The sequence below is a fragment of the Chironomus tepperi genome, unplaced genomic scaffold (genome assembly GCF_022539635.2).
Source record: "Chironomus tepperi strain 1889 unplaced genomic scaffold, CSIRO-AGI_Ctep_v1 contig_67, whole genome shotgun sequence".
Classification (NCBI taxonomy): Eukaryota; Metazoa; Arthropoda; class Insecta; order Diptera; family Chironomidae; genus Chironomus; species Chironomus tepperi.
This window is the reverse complement of record NW_027226189.1, coordinates 1,929,263-1,948,330: the sequence shown is the minus strand read 5'-3', so window position 1 is coordinate 1,948,330 and position 19,068 is coordinate 1,929,263. Positions and strand designations below refer to the sequence as shown.

General features: G+C 27.0%; 2 protein-coding genes and 1 long non-coding RNA gene across 8 annotated transcripts; 2 read left to right on the top strand and 1 right to left on the bottom strand.

Annotated features, from left to right (window-relative positions):
• Nucleotides 1–1,147: 1,147 nt before the first annotated feature.
• LOC139100481 (LIM domain and actin-binding protein 1) lies at nucleotides 1,148–15,985 on the bottom strand. 6 transcript variants are annotated; one of them, XM_070653075.1, is made up of 15 exons: nucleotides 14,544–14,579; nucleotides 13,707–13,788; nucleotides 11,782–11,975; nucleotides 10,603–11,197; nucleotides 9,930–10,304; nucleotides 4,692–4,769; nucleotides 4,175–4,305; nucleotides 3,800–3,968; nucleotides 3,063–3,714; nucleotides 2,869–2,999; nucleotides 2,635–2,808; nucleotides 2,380–2,578; nucleotides 2,032–2,323; nucleotides 1,891–1,969; nucleotides 1,148–1,702 (listed from the first exon to the last, which is right to left on the bottom strand). In XM_070653075.1, the coding sequence occupies exons 4-15, from the start codon at nucleotides 11,029–11,031 to the stop codon at nucleotides 1,700–1,702; spliced, it is 2,712 nt and encodes a 903-aa protein (XP_070509176.1). In that variant the 5' UTR covers nucleotides 11,032–11,197; nucleotides 11,782–11,975; nucleotides 13,707–13,788; nucleotides 14,544–14,579; the 3' UTR covers nucleotides 1,148–1,699. The 6 variants fall into 6 exon arrangements, with proteins under 6 accessions (XP_070509176.1, XP_070509178.1, XP_070509175.1 ...); XM_070653077.1 differs by lacking the exons at nucleotides 13,707–13,788; nucleotides 14,544–14,579 and adding an exon at nucleotides 15,846–15,985; XM_070653074.1 differs by lacking the exon at nucleotides 13,707–13,788 and having other exon boundaries at nucleotides 14,544–14,602.
• An 893-nt stretch (nucleotides 15,986–16,878) lies between these two features.
• On the top strand, nucleotides 16,879–17,860 carry RpL23 (ribosomal protein L23). The gene is made up of 4 exons (XM_070653152.1): nucleotides 16,879–16,951; nucleotides 17,195–17,278; nucleotides 17,351–17,478; nucleotides 17,542–17,860. The coding sequence occupies exons 1-4, from the start codon at nucleotides 16,939–16,941 to the stop codon at nucleotides 17,737–17,739; spliced, it is 423 nt and encodes a 140-aa protein (XP_070509253.1). The 5' UTR covers nucleotides 16,879–16,938; the 3' UTR covers nucleotides 17,740–17,860.
• Nucleotides 17,861–18,304: 444 nt separating this feature from the next.
• On the top strand, nucleotides 18,305–19,043 carry LOC139100451 (uncharacterized). The gene is made up of 3 exons (XR_011545445.1): nucleotides 18,305–18,473; nucleotides 18,530–18,620; nucleotides 18,896–19,043. It is a non-coding gene; the product is annotated as an uncharacterized lncRNA (long non-coding RNA).
• Nucleotides 19,044–19,068: the final 25 nt, after the last annotated feature.

The following is a 19,068-nucleotide window of genomic DNA, read 5'->3' as shown; positions in this document are numbered from 1 at the left end:
ACAGGCCAAAAACTAGGGTTTGTTATTGAAAAATCGTCAACTTTCATTTTTTTCAAAAATCTTTTTAATGTGTTCTATATTAGCCTATAATACACCACTATGCTAAATTTCAGCCTTTGAAGTTAAGTAGAAGTGGTCGATATAGGTGCTTGAAAATTTGAAAGTCTTAAACAGAGCAACCTAAATAAAAGCGTATAACAACCTAAACAAAAGCGTATAAAAATGAGTGTCCAACTCTTGGATTTTGTTTTAAGGGTAGTTACTTAGCCAATCAAAAAACCAGAAGAATAACGTTTAAATGATCAAAAAAACGTAATGATTTGATAAGTTATGGAACTTTTAATAAAACTGATTTTTCAAAATTATTGTAAATTATTAAATTACAAGTCTCCATAGAAAATTAGAATGTTATTTGCTTAATAAAAATCACTAACTAGAAAATTTATTAATTTTTTTTTTTTTTTTTAACTAGAAAATTTAAAACTGAACTAAAACATGACGATATTTGTGCTTAAAAAGTGGTCATTTTTTTCCTCTTCAAACCTCTGGTATTACAACCCTTGGTAATATAATTAAATTTTGTTTACACTATTTGATAGTCCTACTAAATACCTTTCAAAAAATATGTAACACTTTATAACTTCAAAATACGGAATCACTAAAATTTCGATTTTTCTCTTTAATAAAAGACTTTTGCAGCGTTTAAAATGCAACAAACGATAGTTTTAGGTGAAATACACTCGAAATATTAAGTCAACCATAGTGACATGTAGAATAAAGTGCAAAAATTCATGTTGAAAGTCGGAATTTGATATTTTGATTCCGAGATACCGGCATAAAAATTGAAATATTTAATTAAATAAAGCGTGAAAAAAGTAATTATACGGAAATAAAGATCTGCACAAACCCCGTAAGTATATATAAAGAACGGAGCTATAAAATTGCCAGATAATGAAAAAAATTGAATAAAAGTCGATAATTTAGAAAAAAATGTATCCGGAGAATCACTCATATATAAATTATTCCACCATAATATTTTATATCATTCAAAATTTACACCTGTTGTTAACACAAACAACTAGGTATGCGAATTTACTTTTGCAGTGTTATTAGAAAGGTTAAAGTTATTATTTAAAAACGCATGATATATTTTAATGCAATTATTGATAAATACATTAAATAATTTATTAACTACAACACTGTAAAAAATATCAAATTTAGTAATTTTTGTTTATGTTTACAAAATTATTGATTTTACAAAATGCTACAAATCCGACCATTGAATTTAAATCAACTACTATTTAATTAACAATATTAGAGATATGAAGAGAAAATTGTATACAAAGATTTTGTACAAGGACAAAAAACATTGCTCATAAAATTTAATTATTATTTCGAAAAAAAAAACTTTATAAAAATGTTACATGTAATGAAATTTTCATATATTGGTCCAGATTATAATGATTCATTATAAATTTTCACAAATATTGTAAAAAAAAAATTGCTAAAGAATTTGTTTTTATTCCTTTTAATGTGCATTACAAAAATTTAAAGGTCGTAAAGTCGTGATCAGATTTAAAAAAAATGTTTTTTTTTATTTAATGCTTAAACATCTTGAAGAGTCATCATCCATTTTCATGATTTCCACATAAAGAGTTGTTATACTTGCATTAAGGCCAAGTTTTATATCGTGAATTGATTACTAAAAAAAAGAGGAAATATTGCTATGATGAAATATATTTCAAATAAAATTTAAATTTCTGAAAAAATTATAAAGATCTTACTTCTTCATCCGCCTTTTTATTATATTATGTTTGTTTAAAGTAAAAATTAATGGGTGGAAGATTTTCAAATCAAACATAAAATAAAAAAAAAATGAACTATGCTCACCACAAAACGATTAACTTTTGGCCGATTGGTTGGTAATTTAGGTTCTTCATTTTGCATTTGCTCAAAACGAGCTTTTAAGCTTTAAATCAAAATTGAATATTTGAATAATAATTACGATTTTTTTTTTTTTTGTTTTCAAACCTTTTGGCAGTTTCCATTTGACCTTCATCCTTTTCTTCGTCATACAAATTAATTGAACTATTATTCATTTCCTTTTTTATTTCATTTTCTTCCCACTTCTCGAACTTTTCACGGAGCTTTTTGGCACGTTCAGCTGATTGTGCTGCTTTTAAAAATTCATCTAGATCCTTTTGTGAAGATTTTATGTAGTTAGATTCATCTTCGGATTCTTCTTCCGAACATTCATCATCATCATCTTCATCACTATAATCAGGCCCTGAATCATCATTTGTCACAAATCTGCCTCTCTCACCTATAAATTATTTTAAAATTTGATATAACGTTGTGTCATTTTAAGAGATCAACTACCTTCTGGTGGCGGTGTAAATCGTTTTAAAGGCTTTGGTCCATACGGTTTTTCTTCTTTATTTTCTTCCATTTGTCGAAACATTGAAAGTACTTTAGATGCTGTTTTTTGAAGTTCTAGAATTTCATCTTGATCAGTAGAACGTTTTTCATTTCGAGCAATATGAGGATCTCGATAGACTTCTTTTTCAGGAGATGTTAACTAATGAATTAAAAAAATGAAAATTAATTTTATTAAATTATCAATATTAAACTCACCTTTGTAAGTCCTTGATAATCTCTAGGTGGTGTTATTCTAAATGACTTCTTTTCTTTTTCTGGTGGTTGATATGCTTCAAAAAATTTGAATTTTGATACAATATCTGCAGTTTCTATTTGAACATCATCAATTTTTTGATCGGAACGAACTATATCCTCACCCGTTGCTATCGTCTTTATATTAGAAAAAATAATAAAAAATAACAAATTTTAAGTATATTAAAAATTATTTACTTGAGAGTTTTGTCGCGGAGTATGCCGAGCAATTAATTTCAAATTTGCAGATGACGAAGATTCATGATTTGGTAGCTTAGAAGCTGTTGCATCAAGTTCCAAAAATAATGAACGAGATTGTTTGCTTATACCTGCAAAAAACCATTTCATATTGTAAATTTAGTTCTTAATTAATGATATATGAAATTATTTACCCTTTTCAAACATAGCCAATTCATCATCTTTTAGTGTTTTCTTCATATCATTTTCGTCATAAATTTCTCCCTTTTCAAACATTTCCATGATTGATTTTGCTTTATCACCTATTTCTACATCTGATTTTTTACTGCTAGAAGTAATTGTTTGCTCACTTTCAGCAACTGCTTGCTGATACATTTCTTTAATTTTTGCTTGTTTACCCATAAAAAGACGTGAGCGAATATTTTGCAATTCCTGTTTACGCTCTTCCCGACGCTCTTCTTTGTTCATTAATTGGCCACTTTCAAATTTGGATTTAATATCATACATCTCTTTAAATGACATTGGTTTTTCTTTTTGAGCTCGTTTTGCACGAATTAATTCAATATCTTCATGATTTTCATCATCTAATTCATCTTCATCCTCTTCTTCTGTAGATGAGTTTTCATAGCTTATCCCATTTAAGTTATCATCTACAACTCCAACATCCATCCCTTTCGCTTGAAATCGTGCTAACTTAGAAAGAATTGAAGTGCTTCGTTTTACATTATTTGCCTTGTCTAGTTCCACTTTCGATTCCTGTTGGCCGGCATTCTCAAAAAGTTGAAATCTCTGACGTAAATTTATTTGATGCAATTCATCTAAGCCTAAATCGGCTTTGTCTGATGACTAAAAAATTTTTTTTAATTAAATATAAATTCAATTTAATTTTCTTTAAATCGAAATCAAAAATAAATTCGATATAAAAGCTTACTCTTATAACATCTGGTGGAAGTTCTATTGGCTGATTTTCTAAAATGATCATCTCATGCTTTCTTACTTTGATTGGTTCATTGTTATCTTCGACAATTTTCGGTGAAAAAAGAGTTTTAAAATGTTGTTTACAATAAAGAATGCCCTCATGACTTTGATAGGTGTCAACACTAGTGAATAATAAAATCAGTATAATTGAAAATATCATAAGGCCGTTCACTTATTACGTTACGCAAAAAAACGAATTTCTAGACCCCCCTCCCCCCCTCGTTACAAAAAAAATTTTTTGGTTGAGGGTGTTACAAAATCCTAGACCCCCCCTCCCCCCTAAAAAGCGAACGTAATAAGTGAACGGCCCCTAAGATAGCATTAATACTTCAACTGTTTGCTGCATTCTACACATCGGAAACACGAACGATGCCAGAATTTCTTTTCGGCTTTAATTTGCTCCATTTGAAATACGACTTTTTCACATGCATGGCATTTCTTTTCACCATCAGGACATCCCTTAAAATACAATAATGGTAACAAATTATTAATATAGATTATTTTATGTCAAACTATAATTGTTTTCATTTTAAATTTATGAATATATATGTATATTTATATTTTAATTTTTTATTAAAGTATTAAATTAAAAAATTTGATTTATTTAATTTCAAACTAATATAAAAAATATCAATTAAACTAATATTTAATTTTTTCTGTAATTAATTGGGAGTTTTTATGGAATATTTTTTCTCAAATTTTTTTGCCCTTAAAATCGTGCAAAGCCAGAATATCTATAAAACCATTTTCATGAAAAAATTCGTTTGTTGATAAAATAAGGTTCTTATATTAAAAAAAGAACAGGTTAGAAATCAATTAAAAAAAATCCTTAGCTTATCACTTACATTTTCACCACCTTTTCCGTTCTGTAATGATTGCAAATTTTTCTTTTGCAATGCATCAAATTTACTGAAACTAGATTTCTATAAAATAGGAAAGTAAAAAAATAAATAAAAATAAAAATAAAATCATGTTGATGGAAAGTTTAATCAGAATAACTGGTTCATTCTTTTGTAAAAAAAATATCATAATGAATATTTATTAAGTAGAAAATTCACATTTATTAGCAAAAGATGTATAAGTTAAATGTGAAAGATGATAGATGTCATTACTTATTATTTTACTAACTAGTGTGTTAGTCTATTGTATAATTGTATAATTTTGTTATTAGTTGTAATAGTTAAAAAATTCTAATTTGTGTTTTATTTCTTTCTAATTAAAATTTCCTTAAAAATTAACAGCTTCACACATAAACTTTTTTTGTAAAATTTGCTCATTGTTAAAAATATCTAATTGATTCAAAATATTGCTAATTTTCACAAATTTTGAATTGGGTTAAACTAAGTATTTCGATTAATTTTAAAAATCAGTTTCGAATCAAATTTAATTAAAATATGACTGATCTTTCCCTATATATTCTTACCATATCAAACTGTTTAATCCCCAAGTTTATTATTTTTCCTTTACATGACCATTTAATTGTATTAACAAAACGTTTAGAAGTATATTTTGGTTCCAAATATTGTTGGTTTCTGTTAATATCTGTTAATCCAATCAAACTGCAATAGCTTAGTCTCTATAAGCAAATTATTTTTCAGTTCACACAACGAATTAATTATTAATTTGAGATATTAAAATTACATAATTATTACCCTGAATTTACGTTATAAGCCACTAACCGTTATCAATCTGATACTGGAAAAATTTTTGTATCCGTTAATAATTTACTACCAAAAGTCATTAATTAAACTATATAAAATAAATTTCCGATTTTAAATGACATATTCGGATATTAACAATCAGTAAGGACTAGGAAAAATTGATAATTTTCAAGATTTCCATTAAAATTTTCGATTTTTCTTCAATTGTTTAAGTTAAACTATATAAAATAAATTTCCGATTTTAAATGACATATTCGGATATTAACAATCAGTAAGGACTAGGAAAAATTGATAATTTTCAAGATTTCCATTAAAATTTTCGATTTTTCTTCAATTGTTTACAATTCTTTACTAATCCACTTCTCATTATTAAGCCTTTTTTTTCACAAATTTGAAAACTTTTTTTCTTCCGATAAGCCATTGGCTTATAACGTAAATTCAGGGTAATAAAACGGATTGATGGTTATTGAAAAAAGTATAAAGGGAATTTCAAATTATTTAATTTATGTTTGATCACATTGTCGATGCAAAATAAAAAAAATAAAAATATAGAAATGAAATGAGAAAGAAAAAAATAAAAAAGTAATGAGTTACAGAAAAATATGAAATTAAAATGTTTATCATTTTCGTGCAAAAAACTAGCATAGGATTAAAACATAAAATAAACAATAATCAAAGAATACAATTACTGAACACCTTCACTAAAACAATCTTTTAACAAAAAAATTTTAAATTTTTTGCCAGCAATTGTAAGATTTTATTAAAAGTTTTTCCATTGGTTTTTAAATCGAAAAAAAAAACTACCTATGAAAGTTTTTTTTTATATAAGAATACAATTACTGAACACCTTCACACGTAAAACGTTTATTAAAAGTTTTTCCATTGGTTTTTAAATCGAAAAAAAAAACTACCTATGAAAGTTTTTTTTTATATTCACACCGTTTTCACGTGTGAATGTATTGAATTTGTTCAGATTTGAAAACCAGTTTTTTGGATTTTTCAGCCAAACTAAGCATAATGACAAGTTATGCTCTATCACAAAAAGTTTGTGCCTGGAATTCCACACCATAATCAAAAAACAGATTTGAAATTGGTTGAGGCATTGCTGAGAAAATCGAAAAATTCGCTTTCTGTAAGCAAGCAAACAAACAAGCAAACAAACAAGTTAATCAGCAGGAAATCTCAAAAACGAGACATCGTAGAGACTTCTAGTTTTTTGCAATCGATCCGTATTACTCTATAGAAGAGCTGATTAGTTTTTGAGCATTACAGGAACAGCCGTTGCTTCTAAAAAAGCAAAAAACTTTCGTTTTCATACAAAATTTTAAAATCAATGGTTATTACGATTTTTTGAAACTTTGAACATGTATGAAAATTAAATAAAATATTTAAGCGAAGCTTGGCCTACCCGCTGGAAATTGATCCCTCAAACATTTGCCAAGCGAAGCTTGGCCTACCCGCTGGAGCCTGACCCCACAAGCATTTGCCATGCGAAGCTTGGCCTACCCGCTGGAGCTTGATCCCTCAAACATTTGACAAGCGAAGCTTGGCCTACCCGCTGGAGCTTGATCCCACAAACATTTGCCAATCGAATCATGGCCTACCCGCTGGAGCCTGACCCCACAAGCATTTGCCAAGCGAAGCTTGGCCTACCCGCGAGACTTTTTATGGACGGTGTGAATATATCCGCATTGGGTTTCTACCCGATACACTAGTTTGTTATTGATATGATTCCGCGAAAATTACGAATGTATGGACGAATGTTGAACCACGGACAATTGTATATTTTTCCTTCAGTTAAATTTATTAAAAATAAGCAAAAACTTAAATTTAATATTAGTTACTTACCAAGTTTCGTACCGACACTCCTGTGTAAAATGGTATATTATCTAATTTTCTTAAGTCATTAACAGATTTAGTACGCTATAATAATGATTTTGAGGAAGCAATACATAGACAGAATAAAAATTATTAAAGAGTAAATTGTTAAAGAAACAGCAAATAAGTTTTAGAATTTTGATTTGAGTACAGAAAGTGAAACAGTCACTGAAAATTGTTAATAGAACCCAATAAAATAAGGTTTAGTTTTTTTAAATTTGTTATAACTAGGGATTTCAATGCTGATATTAAAATGTGTGTAATGCCGGTATTTTATGCAAACCTGTTGAAAACTCTAGTTATATCATGCTTACACAATGAAAAAGAAATTAATTAATTAAATTATGTTTTAATTACTCACATAGACATGCTGGAAATAATTGGTATTGCTTTCTTCATTATTAAGCGTTGATAAATCACCAAAGCTACGACACTAGAAATTAAACAAAAATAAGCAAAAATTCGTGCAAGCAAATAAATCGCCATATTTATCTTTCGTTTGTCAGTTTTGACTTACCAAATGTTTAACAGAAATATCTTTACGAATACTCAAATAACCAATTGAACTAGCACCAGTCGATGATAACTTCAATGAATGTTTCTCAATAGCACTGCTATATTTCTCTTTCTTTATTTTCATGGTTTTATGGGATTTTCTCCAGGTTGTGGAGAAACCAAGTAGATGAAATTTAATGACAAGAATATTTTTAGACAGAATAATTTTTAATGTAAAATCGAATAAGTTAATATAATTGAGGTTTGTAAAAATTCTAAGTAGGTATTTATACCAGCGTTTTGCAAAAATGGAATACTACTATAAGTGTCGCAACACCACCCCAGTAACCAAACCGAGATCGTTCTGAATTTCAGAAATCCGAAAACTTTCTGAAAGTAGTTATTCTTCATATATAAATAGATAACATATTGTCATATAGTATCTATTTACAGCTAGTTTTAAGCTATTTGAATTTTAATATCTTTTGATTGCTGTCTATTTCTAAGCTCTGTCGAGCAAAAGGGAATTTTGCAAATGGATTGAAGTAGCTAGATAAATATTGTCTGATTGGGTCTGATACAGAACCACTATGGCTAACATTAAAAAGTTAATCTTTAATTAGTTTTCAGATAATTTTCGACTTACTGCAGATTCGATTTAAACTAACTTTTGATTATTGGGGTACATAATGCGTCATTTAATGAGCATCAAAATTTTAAAACAAAAAAAGAAAAAAATTATTTACACATGAAGCAGGATTTTCAATACCAATATCAAAAAAAAAAAAAAACATTTACAAAAATAAGGCAAACAAAAAATATTTTTTATTTTGCTCTTTTAGTCTTTAAGTATCTATAAAATATTTTAGAATGTCAGAGATATATTAAATATTAAATTAAAATTGAAAAAAAGTCAATAGGGAAACTAAATGTTTGATATATCAGTCGATATCGATACACCAGTATTGAGATTTTTCTCTGAAATTATAGTCTGGTATTGAAAACCCTTATGCAATGGTTCGATATAAACATTTTTCTGTTTGCTTACCAAGCTTTTTACATCAATTTTTGACAAATCATCCTCATAAAGCTGATAACTCGATGACATAATAAGTTTTTGACGATTTTTTGACATGCCAGATGGATTAAGGATGTTATTTGTCATAATAATTACTTGACTATTTGTTACTTTATTGTTGATATCATTTACTTTTTCGAAACTTTTTTGTTTAATTAGAGTTTTAATATGTTTATGTTTGGAAGACGTTTCAACAGATGGAGATTTTTTGGATGGCTCTGATACGATCGACATCGTTTGAATAGATGTAGAAGTATTCTGGTTAGCCAACAAGGACAAACGATTAAATAAATTTATGACGTTTAGCTTAACGTGCATTAAGCAACGCAAAATAAAAGGATGACATGTCGTCAGGGTGTAAATGAACCACCACACAATCAATTAGATGCAAAAATAAAAACAAAAATGGTTAAATAATACAAACAAAATACAAACTTTCACAATCGGTATTTTTTTTTTTATAAAAAAAATCAACAAATTATTTTTGAACAATTAATGTATGTTTATCTAAATTTAGTAATTATATACTTTTTAGTGTTTAATGAATTATGTATAAACTACTTTTATGTCTTATAATATGCACAATACTAAATTGTTTAAATTTTTAACGAATTTTTGAAAAAATAACGCTTAATAATACACATTGCTCGTTAGGCTGCAAAAAAAAACTCTAAATAAGACATCATAGGTCGATTTATAATTTAGTTCCATCAAGTACCTTTTTGGCTTACATGAAAATTTAACAAACCTTTTGTGATTTTTTTTTTTTTGGTAATGACTTTTACTGAATTGTTTATTGTGGAATCGAGCTTGGATTTTTCTCAATGATTATGAAAGTAATTTTACTTGGAATCTACTATATCCACAAAATCTGTAATTATTTGTTAACCAAATACTTATAGCTGGGACAAAAATGCGCTAAAATTGACCGAAAAGGTCGAGTACTTTTTTTTTTAATTTTTACAACTTACCACTGAAATATTTTCTTTCTCAGAATCAGATTTCTTCTTTTTGGTTTTTTTCTTGTTACTTTTTCTCTTTTCCATATCATTGGTTTCATTTTCAAGCTGTTGTTGATTTTCATCAATATTGTTTTCCTGGATCACTTCCGAGAGCTCTTGATTAGTAGAAAAATTATTGATAGCTATTTTTTGTTGGTTCTTCGGTTGTTCCAATGAGTCAATAGAAATATCAAAGCTTTCGTTATTCGAAGAATTTATAACTGATGATTCCTCTGCCGAAATTATTTTTGATGATTTTTTTGATGTTGTTTTTGTAGTTCTAACAGACTTTTTGACAATTTTTTTAATAGATGTTGATTCCGATTCAATATTTTCAATCGCTTTCTAATTAAAAAAATAGAAATTTATATTATTATATTTATTTGTGAGTTTTGACAAAAAGTTGATAACTGTTTTTTAAATAACTTATTTCATCTAAAGCTTATAGTATTGCTATTTGAGTCATTTAGGCATAATAAAATATAAATTAAAATGAAAATAAAAATAAAACTAATTATGATAAGCCGTACAAATTATTATGTTGCATTTTAAAAACTAATTTATGTGAATATAAACTTACTACCTAAATGTTTAAAGAAATATGGCAAATAATGAAAAGTATTTGTTAATTGAATCAACTTACATTAACACTTAAGCAACTTTCGGTAAGTACGCTTTGATTATCACTATCAATTGATTGCACATCATCTATTTCGCTTTCACCATTACTAGATATTTCATCTTCTTTAACCTCAAAATATTTATCTTCGAAATTAACTATTTCTTCCGTTTTTGCCCTTTCATTATAACTATTTGATGCTTCTAGATCGACAATTTTGTCTTTATGAATTATAGCTTTTGAAATAGCATCAATGCTACAACATTCATCGCCATCATCTTCTTCTATTGTTTGATCAAAATAAAAACAATAGTCATTGATTTTCTCATCTGCTGATACAACATTTTCCTCTTCTGTTTTGGAATCAGAATCATAGCAATCAATTACAATTGATGGTCTTTGTTTAAGCATTTGATCAGCATATTCATCTATTAATGTCTCAGGTTGAAACATTTCTTTTTCTGATGATTGGTTACCAGCTTGATTTTCCTGTGTAAGTTGAATGTTAGCTGTATTATAGTCAAGTGACGAAAATGAACAGTAATTTTCATTCAACGAACATAAATTTTCTCCTTCTACCGAGTCTATATAATTTGGATCGTCTTCGTCGATTTTACAACTAAAAAAATTCACTGGATCAATATTTAAATCAGTTTCACTAAAGGATAAAGCTACATTATCATCGTTTAAAAGTTTTCTATTAGTTAGTAAAATGTCTTCGTCAGTTGTTGGCGTGATCGTGATGGTTTGAAAAAAGATTTGATTCATAATCTGATCATCTGATTCAAGAAATTTTTTATTTTTTGACGAGTTCACTAACTCTTGTTTTTCATTTGAAGTTGTAACATTTTTTAAATTTAAACTTAAATTGGATTTCGTAAAACCACCGCCACTATCAGTTATCATTGAGATTTCTTCAATGTCATCAATAATATCGTTTTTGCATATTTCATTATTATTTTTAATCATGTCACAAGCACTTATAGGATCATTTGAGCTATGTATTGCGCCACTCGACAAACTATTAGTTTCATTAATTTCATTAGTATCATCAACACAATCTTGTATTAATAAGGGTTCCATGCAAACATCAACTTGACATTCCTTAATATTACTATCAGGAACATTTTTATTTGTTAATATTTGCGAATTAACATTTTCATTATCCTCATTATCACATCCATTTGTAATCTCATTACTTACTTGCTGCTTTTCTATTTTTTGCTTATTTTTCTTTGATGTTACCGCTTCGATGGATGACATCTTTATTTTTTTAATGTTTACAAGTGAATTGATTGATTTTTTTATAATTGTGACTATTTTTTATAACTTTCACAATATTTTTAATATATCTTCACAGTTTTTTATCGTTTTTTATATTATTTTTTGTTTCAACCCTGCAATACACGAAATAAAATGAAATTTTTAAGCTTAGTAAAAACTTGGAAATTTTTTTAAACAGAACACAAAATTGGTCTGTTTCTATTTTTAATGCGCTTAAGAATTTTTTTTCAAACTAGCAAACTTCGCAAAAATTATGAGCATTTTATAAAGTGCAATATTATTTAATCTTTAATGAACTTTAATACAATTAAAAATTTTATCTCAAAACATATGTAAGTTACGCTAACATTACATGTTATTAAACTGGATAATTTCATATTAATACTCGTTAAGATTTTTCAGATTTTGAAAAATTTTCATCCGATAGGCTGCTCGGCAATAAAAAACATTAGTTTGCTTTATAAGTTCGTGCAAACCTGTGCAATATTTTTAAGCTTGATTGTGTTTTAACAGTATTTAATTTACGCTTTCAAATTTTCTTAATCAAGAAATCAATTTTATGATTAAAGTTGTATTTTACTTGTTCATTAATTTTTATTAATTAAAGCATTATTAACAAGTTTTTCAATTAATCATTTTGTAGTATTTATATTTGAAAGTTTAATAAAAGCAAATAAGTAATAAAGTAATTCGGGGTTTAAGTACTGTGTACTATAAAAAAGCCTATATCAAATAAAATTTGTTTCGCTTGTTCAAACCATCCATCTATTAATATTGTATGATATGTAAAATTCTGTAATGAGTCACACGAGTTTAAAAATTTAAAAGGTAATATGTAATTGAAGATCTCTTAAACTTATCCACAGTAACAGAACGAAAAAATCAAATTCAAAAACTATCAAACTGCCGAAAAAGAACTAAATGTTTTCTTTCTTCTTTTTTTTATTTATATTTACTGCTTCATTCCACTTTCTTTCTTAACAAATTGTTTTTCATAAAAATGATTTTTGACAAAACTGAATGAGTATTTCGCATGCAATTTTTTATTTCATTTTTGATTTAATTATAAACCATTCACTTTTCACATTTTTCTGTGTGCCTTAAATTTTGTATGCATGCGTAGTAATCATCGGGAATTTCATCGTAAACATAAGCACTTTTGTCACTAACGTTGTATAAATATACTTTGAAAGAGAAATATATGGCGCAAAAGAATTTGAAAAATGTTGTTATCACAAAAACTCACGTAAAAGCTAGATACAGTATTGAATTGAAAAGTATAAAATTCAAAACTTAAAACGGAGCAATTTACTTTTTTTTTTTTCTAAATATAGTATTTTTACTAAAAAACTGTTAATGTTGTGTTACATAAGTTTACCAACCAAATTTTTAGTTTCTTTTATGAAACCCAGAGCTCAAAGTCTACTCAAATTTTATATCAAGCCGAATCAACTTTTCTATAGAAAATCCGAGTAGACTTCGAGGAACTCTAAATAAAAGTATTGAACTAAGTATTGCATCAAGAGTTTTTATTACAAAGTTATAGCATGTTTTATAAATAAATTAAGAACTTTATAAAAAGTATTCTTAAATTATTACCAGTGTTTAAATCTGTTTTCCTATATTAATTGGAATTATTTAAAATTCTAATTAAACTTTTTTTATGCGTTTTAGTTTAATATGAAATATTATAATAATTGTTCCAACTTTACGTATTTTACAATTGCGTTTTTCCGATACTCAGCTTACTCTTGTAAAGAGTTTTATTTTTAAGCATGCCGAAAATTTCTCACGAACAGATCTTCATTTCGTTATTTCTCTTTCTTTTCAAAAATAAAACTCACCTAATCACCGTTCTATAATATTTTCTCTTCTTTTTCTGTTTTTTTTACTGTTCTCGGTTGATTCAATCACTGCTATTTTTCACTTTCAAGCAAAAATAAATTAATGAAGTTACAAATGTTTCACTTTTTGCATTATTTTCCTCGGAAATCGGTATTTAGAAAATATGTAATAAAGCTTGTTACTTTTTCGTTCACAATAATATTTTCTCAACTATTTTTGATGAGAGCTTAACTCTCCTTATCTATTTAACAAATTTTTGTACAAATTTTACGAATTACAATTTGAAGAAGCATTTCAACTCTGACCACTAAAGTAAGTCGTGAGTGATTTTTATTTTTTGAAATATGACGAAAGAGGGAAGGAATTTTTCTTTAGTTTCCGCATTTATATTTTCTTTCCTTTATTTCAAAATATCTAGCTCAAAATTTTTTTTTTTAAAACAATATTTAATATTTTTCACAATTTTTTAACAGGGACGAACGTTGTTCATCCCTATAAAAAATTTTAAAACTTTTATTATATTAAATAAAATTTCTAAGTTCAAAAATTATAGCATCAAATTGGGGCCTTAAAATTTAAAAATTCTGTATTTAATTTTTCTGTCTGCTAGTTTTCATTCCGTACACCTTTCTTAAAATGCTAAAAATATTTTATCTTCTCATATACCAGGTAGTCTAACAGAAAAAGTTTTGAGTTATTTTTTGAAATATAAATTAAATATTTTTCCTATTTCTGAATAACAATATTTAGGTATTTTTAATTTAATTACTTCGGAATACTTTAATTAAGCTCAAATATTATATTAGTAGGTATAAAAAGAACAATTCACTCTTTACCGTCAACAGAGAAACACCTTAATTCACGTTGATTCAAACAAAAACAGCAACTGAATGAGAAAACGGACGAGAAAAGTAAAATTTCCTTTAAAATGCGAGCTATTGTAAGTATGATTCGGCTTGTTCTCGTTTTAAGCTTCGTCTCTTTTTATGCATGCATGCGGTCGGCATTTATTGAAGAGGAATTTCTTATTTTTTTTAATATATTGTTTTAAAATTATTACAATTTTTTTTTTCATTTAAAATGCGAAAATTAACTGATGCACTAATTAATCTCAAATAACATTTTTATTAAAAAGTTTTTAAAATCACCTAGTTAAATTATTGTTATCTCTATCTTCTAATTAGAAATTATATTTAAATTTCACATATGGAGTTAATTCTTAACTTATGTCACAATATTATTTTTTCTCTCAAACGTTATTTTACATATTAATGTATATGTTCTCTTTAGCTTCTCTAAACTTAGTTTTGTGAAAAATTACTCACAATTTTCTTTGTATATGTATAGGTTATGTTTACATTTTTGCAACTTCAAATATATATATATATATATATATATATATATATTAGATATATAAAGCAATTTCGAAATTATGAACTTTCGAAATCTTAAATGTTTCCATAAAGAAAAGTCAATCTCCAGAGAAAAGTTAAGAAAAAAAAAACAGTTTTCATACTCTGCAGCATTCCACAGAAAAGCGTAAAAGCTTAATATACTTTTTTAAAAATATTGCAGTAGGTATAACATCAGGAATAACTCATGGTTATATATCACTCTGACTCAGATCGAACAGTCTTCTAAAACCAATGTCTTGAAAAAATAAAGGAATATGACACATTTTAAGAGCTTGGAAATTATTTATTTAATCGTATTCCTTTCATTAACTAAGTCATTTTCTACGTTAATTCTTTTTTATAGTCAAAGTGAAATAAAATATTCTCTTAAAAGTTCTGTCTGTCAATGAATTTTTTTTTTTGAGTAATCGAGTATTGTTGGACACGTTCATCATTGAACATTTTATATTTACTCGAAGAGAAAAAATAAAAAGAAAATTAAAGACGTACATAGGTAGAAAAGAAGTATGACACATAAATAGAGTGTAATGTGATATGATTCGGATTTGCCATAATTTGCTATTTTTTTTTTATTTTCAAAGCTTTTGCTTAAATTATTAGTATATGAATCTTATCAATAAAATATCTTATTTCTTATATTTAAAAAAAATGAAATAGAAGACAATTTATCGATTCAATTAACAATTTATGGTATCACTCAAACAATCAATAAAATTTAATAACCTTTGATAATGAATGTAAAATGTTCTTTTCAACAAGAATTTACTCTTCTTTAAAATATAGTTTCTCTCTGGATTTTTTTTTATTGCAAGCAAACTAAAAAAACACTTTGAAATCACGACTCGTCCAAGCTAAAACCCGTTGCTATCTGAAATTTCTCATTTTCATTTCTTCAATTTTCTGCTTTGGTTTTTTAAATTCATTTTCTCTCTCGACATTATTTTTTTATGCCTACGTATTTGTGTACGGAGAAAATTTCATCATCTTACTCACAGATGCAGCTCGTTCTATCATATGCTTACATTCCATTCATTTCTTACTCATTGGTTTATTAAGATGCTTCACCATCTTTTTGCTAATCAATAAATTTACTTTAATACTATGGAAATTCATACATATGATCCAAAACACTCGTTCTTAATCACTTGGACATTTATTTAAAACACGTAATAACAAAGGTTTTCCGAGGGATAGAACTTTCTCTCATTCAAAATTGCATGGCTTTTTATCTCGTTTTTTCACACAAAAAAAAGATATTAAATATGAGTTAAAAAATCTATTTCTTACCTCTAAAAAATCGTTGGCTCTTGCATTTTTTTTTATAAACAACATATCTAACTAGACATTCATAACATGAGAACTCACTGAAAAAAACATAGATAGGTTCTGCAACGAAATGTTTCTCTCTTAAATATTCATGCGCATAAAACTTGATTGTTGTAATTCTAAAGGTTTTGTATTATTGCATGGTTGGAAACAGAAGAAGTCAGTGACTCTCAAAATGTCATACGAGTTAATCAAACCTTAACACCATTATAATAATATTATCAATTTGGAGATGAAATTATATTTATTCGATACAGAATTCATAAAAACCTATAACACTTAATGATAAATATAACACAAAAAATAAAATTATTTCACAGGTCTTACCGATAATTATTTAGGTATAACAGAAATCTATTTTATAAACAGTTATACAATTTTTAAAGTTCAATTTTCATGTAAACATTCAATTATTTTGAACTTTTTCTGCGGACCTCTCTAATTCAATTTTGAACCTCGTTCTTTTTTCTCGAGAATATTAAAATAAAGCATGTCTAAGAGAGGTAAAATAAAAATTAAATAAGTTAAACATGATTAAAAACCAAGAAATTTTGTGAATTATATTAAGTAAGGATGTGCTTAATATGGATATTATCGAGTTATTCATAATAACTGCATTTTTTACGAAAATTTCTAATAAATTAAAAAAAAAATGTGCATGATTTTTTTTGGTTCAAACGAATGTGATGAGAATTTTATTAAGAGCATTGTTTATTAATAACGAACTCCTTAATTCCATTGTTTAGGACGTGGTGGATCAGCCGGAGGAAAATTCCGCATCTCATTGGGTATGCCTGTTGGAGCAGTTATAAATTGCGCCGATAATACAGGTAATTAAAGAAATTTCAACAATATTTAGGAAATTCTACCAATTTTCTATTTTTTTTTTTTTTTGTAAATAGGAGCCAAAAACTTGTATGTCATTGCTGTTCACGGAATTCGTGGCCGATTGAATCGCTTGCCATCAGCCGGTGTTGGAGATATGTTTGTCGCTACAGTTAAAAAGGGTAAACCAGAATTACGAAAAAAGGTATGTACAAATTTATTTTCAACTTTTAGTTTATTAAAGAACATTTGATTTAATTAATTTTAGGTAATGCCTGCAGTCGTCATTCGGCAACGAAAACCTTTTCGTAGACGTGATGGAACCTTTATATATTTCGAGGATAATGCAGGAGTGATTGTGAATAATAAAGGAGAAATGAAGGGATCTGCAATCACAGGACCTGTTGCTAAAGAATGTGCTGATTTGTGGCCACGTATTGCTTCGAATGCTGGCTCTATAGCTTAAGATTCGGATTATTACATCAAAAAAATTTGTTTATTAACAAAAAACAATAAAACATCCAATTGTTCACAAATAAATGAACACAAATTCATTTAATAAATAAAAAAAAAATACATTCTTTAAATTTTATCAGTTTTTATTTATTTATTTAGTATAATAATTAGTTAAAATTGATTTATATTTTAAATTTCAGTTTAATTCCATAACCTCAAAACATGGCTCGAAAGTATCTAGCTCAAAAGGAATATTTTTTGTTAGAAGCGCATTTTATAAATAATCAATTTGATCATTATTTATGTTGAAGACTGTTTTTGTGAAACGGTTAAATAAATTGAAGCGTTCGAAAGTCTTAAATTGAGGAGAGCAATTTTTTTACAGCTTAAACAAAAGATTTTTTTTTGTATGGAAGTTTTGCAACAAAATGGGAAGGAGTGTCTAGAAATGTTTTTTTGCGTAACGTAATAAGTGAACGGCCCCTAATCTAACCAAAAATAATTTTTAAAGCCTGACGGACAAAATATATTTTCAAAAAACTATCATAAAAACAGCTAACTCAGTTCTAAATGGTTTTTCCAGCAGATGGTGCTTTAGACGGTGCACAAAGATCAGTGTGAATTTGTTAAATTGAAAAACTAAATTAAAAATTTAGAATTTGCTGCTACAATAATCACACAAAAATGACTGGAAGAGAAGGAGGAAAGAAAAAACCCCTTAAATCGGCCAAGAAAGACACAAAAGTAAGTTAAAACTTTGCACATTTTGCACTTCAGAAAATTCAATACTTACAATTTAGGAAATGGATGAGGATGATATCAAGTTCAAACAGCAGTTAAAAGAACAACAAAAGAAATTAGATGAAGCTAAAGCCAAGGCATCCCAAAAAGGTAAATTTATTTTGCATCAATTATTCATCCAAAAAAGTAGACAAAAGATACTCAAGGTTAAAATAATTTTTGATCCTGTCAAAATCCTATTCAAAAATGAACTGTTAGGTATGTTAAAACTCGACTAAAGTATCTTAAATTTTGTTATTTTCAAACGATTTTTAAAAGATAATAAAATAGGAATTTGCTTTTGTTTACTTTATTGAAAACATTAATTTTCAACAAATTCAGAATGGAAATTTATACATTTTATTATTTTACTTTCTCATAAAAAGGACCAATGGGAGGAGCTGGAATCAAAAAATCTGGCAAGAAGTGAATCACATAATCTTGTGGACACCAAAACATTATTTAATTACTTTCATTCTGTATAACATAAAAAATACAATCTAACTTTTGTAATAAACATTTTCAACATTCAAATTTTTTTGTTTTGTTCAATTCATTA

What these genes read in the sequence shown, in the direction of transcription:
- LOC139100481 (XM_070653077.1), bottom strand. Translation starts at nt 11,031, where the DNA reads ATGTTTCAACCTGAGACATTAATAGATGAATATGCTGATCAAATGCTT. An exon ending in ATTGGCTATGTTTGAAAAGG is followed by an intron (nt 3,000 to 3,062) that starts GTAAATAATTTC and finishes GGTTTTTTGCAG; the next exon opens with GTATAAGCAAACAATCTCGT. An exon ending in CAAATGGAAACTGCCAAAAG is followed by an intron (nt 1,970 to 2,031) that starts GTTTGAAAACAA and finishes TTTGATTTAAAG; the next exon opens with CTTAAAAGCTCGTTTTGAGC.
- RpL23 (XM_070653152.1), top strand. An exon ending in AAATTGCGCCGATAATACAG is followed by an intron (nt 17,279 to 17,350) that starts GTAATTAAAGAA and finishes TTTTGTAAATAG; the next exon opens with GAGCCAAAAACTTGTATGTC. An exon ending in AACCAGAATTACGAAAAAAG is followed by an intron (nt 17,479 to 17,541) that starts GTATGTACAAAT and finishes AATTAATTTTAG; the next exon opens with GTAATGCCTGCAGTCGTCAT.